Raw genomic sequence first — 11368 nt, 5'->3', positions numbered from 1 at the left:
TAACTGCACTCCTAGAGCTTTCTCAGATTAGAAATGGGAAACCTTTTCTTAGCCATTATTGAATCCCCAGGTTCGCAGAGATGTTGCTAATCTCAGGTACTTTTGCTTATGACTGGTACTACCACGCCATAGATCAGACGCAAACGTTCTTACTCAAGCAGGACTAATATCAATACAGGATTTGAAAGCCATATAGGACGTGTAAATGGGGTTTACGAAGGTGCTGCTGGTGTAAGGGTTTGTGGGCTTTCACCTCTCATGACAAGAATGGGTTACTGAAGACCAATTCTAACAGGGATCTTCGGGTTCCAAACGCAGTTAGAGTTTGGATTACTGTTGCTGAGTTGAACGTTGTCATCTGTAGTGATTTATATTGATTTATGAAGTTAGTTTTAGAATACAAATGTAGATTACATCACATTTCTTTGTTGTCTGTTTTGTTTTATACATACTTCTTTACTGCCTCATTCATGATCACCCGTTTCTGTTTCCACGCATAACAGGTTTGAGCCGATCGTCATTATACACTGGAAATATACTACTCTATTCATCCCCAGTTGTGAAGATAAATATTAACTCACTCACTCATCATACGTAACTAGTGCTGAGAGTATTCCTGTCACTTTGTTTGCAGAGGTGATATTATTTGAAGCTGATGTTTCACTGCAAACGTGCTCATCACATTTCCATTACATGAATTATCATTGTCTCTTTCTACATTTGCTGCAGGTCCGGTGACTCGTGAAGATCCCCGATAGAATATTGGTCTTCAGTAACCCATATTTGTCGTAAGAGGCGACTAACGGGATCGGGTGGTCAGGCTCGCTGACATGGTTAAAACATGTCATCTGTTCCCAACTGCGTAGATCGATGTTGATATTGTTGGTCACTGAATTGTTTGGTCCAGACTCAATTATTTACAGACCGCCGTCAGGTGGAATATCGCTGAGTGCTGCTTAAAACTGAGCTCACTCAAATATTTTGCAGAAGTTGTTATCTAGATTATTATTTCATACTAGATGTCACAGTTATCATAAATTATGAAAATTGAATAATATTCACTTAGGATATTCCTGTGGAAACTTCAAGGTAACAATAATTCTAGTCTTAATAGGTTGTCCAGTTACATTTAGCCTTAAAGCTGAGATAGACGCTCGCTTTGCAGAGATAAACTGGCAAGAAGCACATTCTATAATATTTTACTGAACGTAACGTTCTTCAGAAACACATAATATGTTCAGTACAATTGAAGTTTCCCGAGATACAGTTAAGAGCAAGGCAACAGATTTGCCAATATCTGCAAAACTGGATCAGTATGCTGTTTCAAAGCAGGTTTGAATACAATTGGCTCCCCATGTCCATGACCCATATAACAGAATTGGCACCAAAAAGTGTCAAAAAGTAAACAAGCAAATTCATATTAGATAAACTTATGAATTTTAAAAGGTTCGAAAATGGAAAATAATGCAACGCCAGAGTATCAAATGACTCCCTCTGTTCCCAGTTTTAACGACTGTTTTCTTTGTACATGTACGTTCACGCACTGCATTTCCTTTTTTGACAGTTTTCTTTGCTGTAACTGAAGAAACCCAAGGAATCCAAGTTTTATCAACATCTAAGCCTCTCTTCACCTAATAGATCACTTGACTATGAAATGCGTAAATACAACATATGAAAAACGGAATCAAACGAACCCAGTTCACGTTAAGACTTTATGGCGCTAATGATGTATAGGTGATTCAGTCTCCTTCTGTGTTATACAATTGAACATACAACTATACACACATACACAGAAGTCCACTAAACATACTGTGACATCACTATTCGTCACACGAGTGAGTGAGTTAAAATGTATAGCCACATCGGCAGTAGTCACACGAGTGGTTCATACACACACCATTATGATTTCCCTCACTAACTGGCTAAAGACAATGTCTTTGACAACTTGAGGTCATTAAATTCACATGTTGATTAGATCTCCTTAATTACAGAGAGTACTCAAACTAATTCGTTATTAAATGTGATGTGTGAAAAAACCCACAACACATTGATTACACAAGGTGAATAGAACCACCAGTTTATCAAACAAATGAATCACAATATTATAGGTTAGGTGACCACATAGTTAAACATTTTGTAGAAAGTCATACACTGCACGATGTCCATAAAGCTTGGCTAGCATGGCTGCGGTGTCGCCATCGTTGTCCTTGGCATTGATGTCTGCCATGTTATGTGACAGGATGTACTTCACCATCTCCAGATGTCCCCCCATAGAAGCCAAATGTAGTATGTTTTCTCCAGTATCATCAACTGAGGAAATTCGAGAGCCTTTCCTCACAAGCAGGTCCAACATTTTTGTGTTTCCGTAATACGCTGCTCTCATCAACGGTGTCCTTCCATGTTTCCCCTTACTGTTAATGTTCACAAGGTCCTGTGACAGAATGTGCTCTACCATATTGGCATGTCCTCCCATGGAAGCAAAATGAAGTAAATTGTCTCCGTCGTTATCCACCAGTGACACATTAGCTCCAATTGACACGAGGTAATCAAACACGTCTGTGTGTCCATGATAAGCAGCCTTCATCAGGGGTGTTACTCCGATATTTGTTCTGCTGTTGATATACATGCTGTACCGTGTGAGTACATGTTCCACCATGTCCGGATGACCTCCTGTGCAGGCCCAATGCAGGATATTGCGGCTTTTATTATCCACTAATGATGCATTAGCTCCTTTTCTCACTAAAAGGTCAAATATCCGTTCGTGTCCCTTCCATGCTGCCACCATGAGTGGTGTCCGTCCTTTCTCCTCGTCTCTACTGTTGACGTCTACCACACTCAGAGATAGGATGTGTCCCACCCGCTCCAGGTCCCCCACCCGACAAGCACCATGAAGTGTGAGGCTGCTTGAAGATTCATGGCTGTCAGTGCTATTTGATGATCCAATGCAGTTCTGGTTGCCATCTGTAGATTTGACATATTGCTCTGATACAGTGACATCAATTACTTCTTCATTCATTATAACAAAGAGACAATAAAAAATCCGACTAACAACTCGTAAATAAGCATTTCTAAGCTACTAGTAGGGACTGTACAGTGAATATTTGTCAGTTGTACGGAAAACGTATCTAAACCTACTTGAGCTTTCAAGGTCTTCATATGTATACATAGCCAAGGAGTAAAATCCTGTATTAAAGACTGAATAGAATGATAAATACAACATATCTACAAGCGAAACACTTCTAAAATCACCCTGAATTCTTTCCTGGGCTTGTGAACGTATTCAGCGTAGTGCCTGTATTGATGGACTGGTGTGCATACACGATACTGACTGACTTCTGTGGGTTTGTGTTTCGGTGAGTGATCACTACCTGACCTGTCCCCATCATCAAGCAATATTCATGCATATCCTGGGAGGTAGGATAGCCTAGTATTTAATGGCGTTTGCGCCTCACAATGAAGACCCGGATTCGAATTCCTTACATGGGTACAGTTGTGTAAAGAACATTTCTGGTGTTCCCCGATGTGACATTGCTGGCATATTGCACAAAGTGGCGTACAGGACCATACGTATACTCACTCACTCATGCAATCCTTTACGGAGGAGACTATATATCAGGCCCGTCAGTTTTCAGGTCACCCCACGAAAATGTAAAATAATGGCAAAATGAAAACAATAACAAAAAGGGCCAAAACAAAACAAAGCAATACCCCCAAACAGAAGAATAAAGAAAAAAAGGAAAACGTCAAGAAGATTTGGCTGGTTCCATGTGAACCTTCCTCAGGTGAACTGGCGGAGGAGGCAATCACTAGGTATAATCGGTCTGGTCACACTGTAGTCAACAAAACCGAACATGTGAGTTTTTCAGGAATATCAAGGGTTTGTTATCTTATCCTTTTTATTCTCCAAATCATTATTTTCGTTCCCAGCAACACCATAGCTTGCAATGGTACTGTAAATGCCCGTCTGTTGATAATACAAGTATTGTCCTTGATGCTGGCCTCTAAAAGTGAACATGTAACTGAACAGGCATTACCTTGTACACAAACAGCCTTTCCAGACCGAGTCTCTACACATCTAAATCCGAGACCGCAAGTCTTGGCTGCACAGGAACTAGTCGGCAACTTCAAACAAGAGAAAGAACTATGTAAGATTATATTTCGTTTTTAGTATCATACGATTTACATTCTTATATATATGTCATGTATAACCACATGTATATGTTATTCTTCACTAGGTATTTTTCAGAACCTGTCAAGTAACTGAAATGAAAAATATCTCAGCAACGGTCTCCGTAGAACTGTGAAGGACTAGAAACTGTTACGTAATATACCATAAATGGGCTTTTGCTGAAGTATTTTTCTCAAACAGATTCAATTATGCTGAAAGGATTATGAAAACCTTTACCCGAATCACCTAAGGTGTAATCAATATAACAAGACTGTGCATATACAGTATTTGGGGATCCATATTTATGCAACTCCTAGTCATGCCCTTAGACAGCAGGTGTGGTTTCTCCTTGATTTGTTTTGTTATGCATTCGCTCAGTAATTCTATTTCAGAACAAGGGCCCATGCAGGTAGCATAAGTGCTGCAAGTCCCCATGGACTTTAGTAAGGTTATTTAACTTCAGTTATTGGTGATCTATAGCCCGTTTGTATTTGGTACTGTCTGTATTTATTTCATTTTCAGACAGCCTACTACTTTTAAATATATTTCTGAGAAACTCTAACCTTTTCCCTGTAAATTAGCTCGTTCTCGTCGCTCTATGGCAGAAATATTGCCGATGTGAAACTAAATGTTAACTCACTCACTCTCTTCAGAGCGTGGGGATATAGCTGAGAGGTTTTGCTTTAGCTTGAGGTATATCAGCAAGAACTATCATGCTATAAAGTGACAGATCACGTCCATGTCAGAATCAGAAAAGGATCCTGGGTAAATCTTTGAACGCATCTAAATGACAGTTAACCAAATTTGAACGACCTAACAAATTAAACCATGGAAACTTTCTCAAAAAAATGTCCGTCATCCGGAAGTCTGGATAACCGACATTATACCAATTTGGCAACAGTTTATTGGCATGACTCCCACGGCCAAAAGCCATGACCACACAATGGCAGTTAGAGAGCTGTAAAATGTAAAACAAGAATATGTGATATTTGCAGTTTTCTGCTCAGTACAGATTCTACTAGGGTTATCGGGACGGTGGGGTAGCCAAGTGGTTAAAGTCTTCGCCGACCCTGGGTTCTATTCCCCACATGGGTACAATATGGGAAACCCATATCTGGTGTCTCTCGCCGTGGTATTGATGAAAGATAGCTAAAAGCGATGTAAAAGCACACACACTCACTCCCTAGTACGTTTATGTACTTATGTGCCACCCTAATGTGATATGGCAGGGGTTCCAGGACAAAATATCATCAGTCCACAATGTCTCTTATAATTGGTCAGAAGAACCTTGCGCTCTATTTGGGACTTCCCTTCTTTAGTTAAGTGCAAAGACCTTTTCGCTCCTGAATTTCTCCCGGGATAAGAACACATGAAGTCTATACTACAAGCTTGGCGGTCACGATTAGCCACACTTCTTCGCCTTAACTAAGGGTACCTTAACGTAAGGTAGATTCATGCAACGGGACGTCAACCTTAGTAAAGGTAGAAGGTAAAGCGTGAGAAGATATAGTTGTTTTGAATAACGGGGCCCAAGCTGGCATCAATCCAAGAAAACCTATATGGATGGCATGAGCAGGACAATTCCAAACGGACGCCTCATTAAGTATAACGATATTCGATACTGTTTTTGAAGTTTTCTGAGTCTATTAAATGATTGACTTGATTTTACCCACCGGTACTACCATCATCATTCTTAGAACCCATGCTTGCCATAAAAGGCGACTGTGTTTGTCGTAAGAGGCGACTAACGGGATCGGGTGGTCAGGCTCGCTGACTTGGTTGACACATGCCATCGGTTCCCAGTTTCGCAGATAGATGGTCATGCTGTTGATCACTGGACTGCCTGGTCCAGACTCGATTATTTACAGACCGGCGCCATATGGTTGGAAAATTGTCGAGTATTGCGTAAAATTCAACTCACACACTCACTCATTTACTCATTCTTCTTAGAAGATATTTATCGTGATTATTTGCCAATTCTACTTACAATTGAATGATTGCTTGAATGAGAAATATATTGTTCTTTCATCTCAGTCTTCTTCGATTCACCTGTAGATAAGCGACAAGTTAAGGTCTGAATCTCGTATTCGAAATTCAAACATGCTCCATGTTCAATACATTTTAGCTGACACAACTTGATGCCAATGTTCCTGATAGTGACATAACCATCCATCTCAGTCTCACTTTTAGTTCCAGATTCCGCTGTGCTTGATGTTGAAAATATCAACATCAGAATAACAATTACCTCCAAGGTTTCTTTCATACAGTCTGTTAAACATCTTTGTTTCATCTTTTAGTGTCAACAGAGGACAAAAGGAGTCACCTTACACAGGGATTATGTTGTAAGACCAGGCGTTCAGGCAGAATGTAGACTATTAACAATACCCGTGCGGGGAGGTTGCTGGCCTAGGCAGATAGACAATGAGCTCCTTATTGTTGACACCAGCGTCCGGAGACTACATGATATAAAGGGTTAAGACAAGAACATAGAAGACAAGTCGATGACCGTACTGATGTTTCCAGCGATCTCACTGGATACTGTCACCAATATCCGGAGAAAACCGGTCAAGTTGTGGTCCTGAGAATCAGATAAGCATAAGGTTCAGAACACGACATAAAATCAGAGCATAACTCATGACACTATGTTTTCCATTGGCAACTTTTCTTGTTATGTTCGGTGTATTTTCAGTGTATTCGTAAATACAGGTATCAATTGTGGGTCATTGTCATAATTTGAACTCTTTACTGCGTCGTTGTAGTGAGAGAGTGAATAATTCTTACGCCGGGCTCAGTAATATTCCTGCTATGGCGGCGGTCTGTAAATAGTCAAGCCTGGACTAGACAATCTAGTGATCATGAACATGAGAATCAATCGGCGCGATTCGGAACCAATGACGTGTCAACCATGTCAGCGAGCCCGATCACCCCAACGCTCTTACAAAAAGCATGGGTTACCGAAGGCCAATATTGGAACCTAGACCTTCACGGGTCGCGTCGATGTACTGAATTACACGAAAGATCAAGTCGCCAATGACTTGTTTGCGATATTTCTGCAACACAATCACGCAAACCTCTAAAGTGACAAATATGCGGCTCCCTCAGCTGAAATCATGGAATCTCCCACACCTCAGATCACGGATTCTCCCACACCTCACATCACTGAGCCATCTGCCCCTCAGATCACGGAGTCTCCCACACCTTACATCACTGAGCCACCCGTTCCTCAGATCACAGTCTCTCCCACACCTCACATCACTGAGCCAGCTGCTCCTCAGATCACGGAGTCTCCCACACCTTACATCACTGAGCCATCCGTTCCTCAGATCACAGTCTCTCCCACACCTTACATCACTGAGCCAGCTGCTCCTCAGATCACGGAATCTACCACACCTTACATCACTGAGCCAGCTGCTCCTCAGATCACGGAGTCTACCACACCTTACATCACTGAGCCACCTGCTCCTCAGATCACGGAATCTACCACACCTTACATCACTGAGCCAGCTGCTCCTCAGATCACGGAGTCTACCACACCTTACATCACTGAGCCAAATGCTCCTCAGATCACGGAGTCTACCACACCTTACATCACTGAGCCAAATGCTCCTCAGATCACGGAGTCTACCACACCTTACATCACTGAGCCAGCTGCTCCTCAGATCACGGAGTCTACCACACCTTACATCACTGAGCCAGCTGCTCCTCAGATCACGGAGTCTCCCACACCTCACATCACTGAGCCACCTGCTCCTCAGATCACGGTCCCTCCCACACCTTACATCACTGAGCCATCCCTTCCTCAGATCACAGAGTCTCTCCCACACCTTATATCACTGAGCCAGCTGCTCCTCAGATCACGGAGTCTTCCACACCTTACATCACTGAGCCACCTGCTCCTCAGATCACGGAGTCTTCCACACCTTACATCACTGAGCCACCTGCTCCTCAGATCACGGAGTCTACCACACCTTACATCACTGAGCCACCTGCTCCTCAGATCACGGAATCTACCACACCTTACATCACTGAGCCAGCTGCTCCTCAGATCACGGAATCTACCACACCTTACATCACTGAGCCAGCTGCTCCTCAGATCACGGAGTCTCCTACACCTTACATCACTGAGCCAGCTGCTTCTCAGATCACGGAATCTACCACACCTTACATCACTGAGCCAGCTGCTCCTCAGATCACGGAGTCTCCCACACCTTACATCACTGAGCCACCTGCTCCTCAGATCACGGAATCTCCCGCACCTTACATCACTGAGCCATCCGTTCCTCAGATCACAGTCTCTCCCATACCTTACATCACTGAGCCAGCTGCTCCTCAGATCACGGAATCTACCACACCTTACATCACTGAGCCACCTGCTCCTCAGATCACGGAGTCTACCACACCTTACATCACTGAGCCAGCTGCTCCTCAGATCACGGAATCTACCACACCTTACATCACTGAGCCAGCTGCTCCTCAGATCACGGAGTCTACCACACCTTACATCACTGAGCCAAATGCTCCTCAGATCACGGAGTCTACCACACCTTACATCACTGAGCCAGCTGCTCCTCAGATCACGGAATCTACCACACCTTACATCACTGAGCCAGCTGCTCCTCAGATCACGGAATCTACCACACCTTACATCACTGAGCCACCTGCTCCTCAGATCACGGAGTCTACCACACCTCACATCACTGAGCCAGCTGCTCCTCAAGTCACGGAGCACAGAGTCACCTGCTCCTCAGATCACACAGTCTCACACATCTCAGATCACAGACCCCCTACACCCAGATCATGGAGCCTCGCACCTCATATCACGAAGCCTCATACATCTGAGATCTCATATCAGAGAGCCACCTGCTCCTCAGATCACAGAGCCTCTCACACCTCAGATCACAGAGTCTCCTCAGACCTCAGATCACGGTGCCACCGACACTTCAGATCTCTGTCAGAGTCACCTGCTCCTCAGATCACAGAAGACATAGTCTCCCACACCTTATATCAGAGAGCCACCCACACCTCACATCTCATATCACTGATCCTTCCACACCATTCTTAACATCATGGAGCCTCCTACGCATTTTTCTTGTTATTAAATTTGAAAGCCAGTTCAGCTTGTCTTCAAAGGGTATTTTTGCTGTATCAGTAAGATCGACATCATTCATTATGCATGGAACTGGGTGCCACATTTCCGCGTGGTGCATTAGTCATGGTCTGTCAGAAGACTAGTGACAATGTCCTGATTCACAAAATCTGCATTCTTTGGAAAATACAGAAACTTCAAGTACCACAACATTTACTAGAGAAAAGCGGTTCTTTGGAAAATATTATTATTCGGAAGTGAATTTTGATGGATCTAATATCACGTACAGTTCACAAATACGATATAATCCTCCACAACCACACTAGGTCACTATCGCATTCTTGACAGGAATTTTGAAGTTGATGGATATATGAGAAGAGTATATGGATGACAACTTCTTCCCTTATTGTTTATATAACACAAACTTTCAGGGACAGTAATTGCCCCTTCTACCAGAATATCCCTTCTTCAGGTATTCATGTATAACCTTTTCAGACTTGCTTTTCTCAACACCCACTTATAACTGCAAACACTGAATTATCTAATAATCTTGCAACTCGTCAGTATGTCATCACCTTTTGTTGGTTGGAATCAAAGGTAACACGATGGCTGATACTGCAGCTGAAGCAGCACTATACAAATCCGTGACATCACTTCTTATCCAATGAGTGAGTGGGATCAGTTTTACGCCGCACTCAGCCATATTTCAGCTATATGGCGGCGGTCTGTAAATAATCGAGTCTGGACCAGACAGTCCAGTGATCAACAGCTTGAGCAACGACCTACGCAACTGGGAACCGATGACATGTGTCAACCAAGTCAGCGAGCCTGACCACCCGATCCCGTTAGTCGCTTCTTATGACAAACATGGTCGCCTTTTATGGCAAGCATGTGTTGCTGAAGGCCTGTTCTACCCCGGACTTTCACGGGTCTCTTATCCAATACTCTGATTATATAGTAGTGATTAGATTTTACATACGTGATCTGATGTAGAAGAAGCGAGACACCCAAAAAGGAATTTATAAAGTACATGAAAAAAACCCTGCATATACCTATTGTCAGTCCATATTTGAAGAGGCCGCCATGTGACATTGAAAGGCGAGGATCCTCCGTTTTCACACCTTGTGACAAAAGAATCACGGTCAAGCATGTAGTGCTTATAGTTTAAAGTCAAAGGCCCTGCTATTGTGGTCGCTTTACTGTTCTTTGTCGACATTGTAAGGATTTGACTTGTACCAGTCACAATATCGACGAAGTGACTCTAAATTTGATCTTCCTCGTTGCAGCAACACTGTGATGAAGAGCAGGCCGAGGTAATGACAGTGTTGAGCCTCAACAACGATCTCGATCTCGATCTCTCTTTCTCTCTCTCTCTTTCTCTCTCTCTCTTTCTCTCTCTCTCTCTCTCTCTCTCTCTCTCACACACACACACACACATTCACTGACTCGCCTTTACTCAGAATGTTTTAGAGGGTGAAGGAAATATAATCTGGAATATATTTAACCAAAGTCTGTAAAGTACAAAGGTTGGTGGTTATGGTTTCACAACGCTTTAAAAAAAAACTTCAGTTGTATGACAAGTCATTACCTGAGTGTACTATGTGAGTAAATGACGCTTCAGGCTAAGGCACGTATGTTCCACTCAGTAAACGGTCAAAATACTCCATGGATGCCATGGAATGTTGCTGATTGCGGCTTATAAGACAAATATACACAGACAAACACGTATGCTATAATCTCATGCAGTTATGAACATATTTTGAGATGATGTGCATGGCGCTTACAAGAACATTCATGACATTCTCATTGCTGGATGGTAGAACGTTAGACTGGGAGCTGAACGCCAGTTCAACCAAAACAGATATTCTCCCCTTCGGAAACGTACTGTTGACTTTCTGTCTGTGATACGAGGCACTATCATCAGCATCAACGGATTCCAGGCCAAAGCGTCTATTATGTATGGAACTTGCTGTCGCATTTAAGTTAAATGCATTAGTAATTGTCTGTCAGAAGACCGTTGACAGTGTTCTGATGAAGATAAAAACAGTCCTCCTTTGGAAATACCATAGATAGGGAAAAAACCAACACTTTCGATACTTTCGCGACTGACCGTG

General features: G+C 42.8%; 2 protein-coding genes across 2 annotated transcripts; one reads left to right on the top strand and one right to left on the bottom strand.

Annotated features, from left to right (window-relative positions):
- Positions 1–2125: 2125 nt before the first annotated feature.
- Positions 2126–3016, bottom strand: LOC137295410 (ankyrin repeat domain-containing protein 50-like). Its single transcript, XM_067826810.1, has one exon. It carries the CDS (start codon positions 3014–3016, stop codon positions 2126–2128), a length of 891 nt encoding a protein of 296 aa, XP_067682911.1.
- Positions 3017–7278: 4262 nt separating this feature from the next.
- LOC137295337 (uncharacterized) lies at positions 7279–9230 on the top strand. Its single transcript, XM_067826682.1, has 2 exons — positions 7279–7929; positions 8022–9230. Exons 1-2 carry the CDS (start codon positions 7279–7281, stop codon positions 9228–9230), a joined length of 1860 nt encoding a protein of 619 aa, XP_067682783.1.
- The last annotated feature ends 2138 nt before the right edge of the window (positions 9231–11368 follow it).

Source organism: Haliotis asinina, chromosome 1, assembly GCF_037392515.1.
Source record: "Haliotis asinina isolate JCU_RB_2024 chromosome 1, JCU_Hal_asi_v2, whole genome shotgun sequence".
Taxonomy (NCBI): Eukaryota; Metazoa; Mollusca; class Gastropoda; order Lepetellida; family Haliotidae; genus Haliotis; species Haliotis asinina.
Note: the sequence above shows the minus strand (reverse complement) of the source record. Positions and strands in the feature narration are given on the sequence as shown.

Coding starts and splice junctions, on each gene's coding strand:
- LOC137295337 (XM_067826682.1), top strand. CDS start 7,279: ATGGAATCTCCCACACCTCAGATCACGGATTCTCCCACACCTCACATC. Junction 7,930..8,021: donor CACCTGCTCCTCAGATCACG/GTCCCTCCCACA, acceptor GCTGCTCCTCAG/ATCACGGAGTCTTCCACACC.
- LOC137295410 (XM_067826810.1), bottom strand. CDS start 3,016: ATGAATGAAGAAGTAATTGATGTCACTGTATCAGAGCAATATGTCAAA.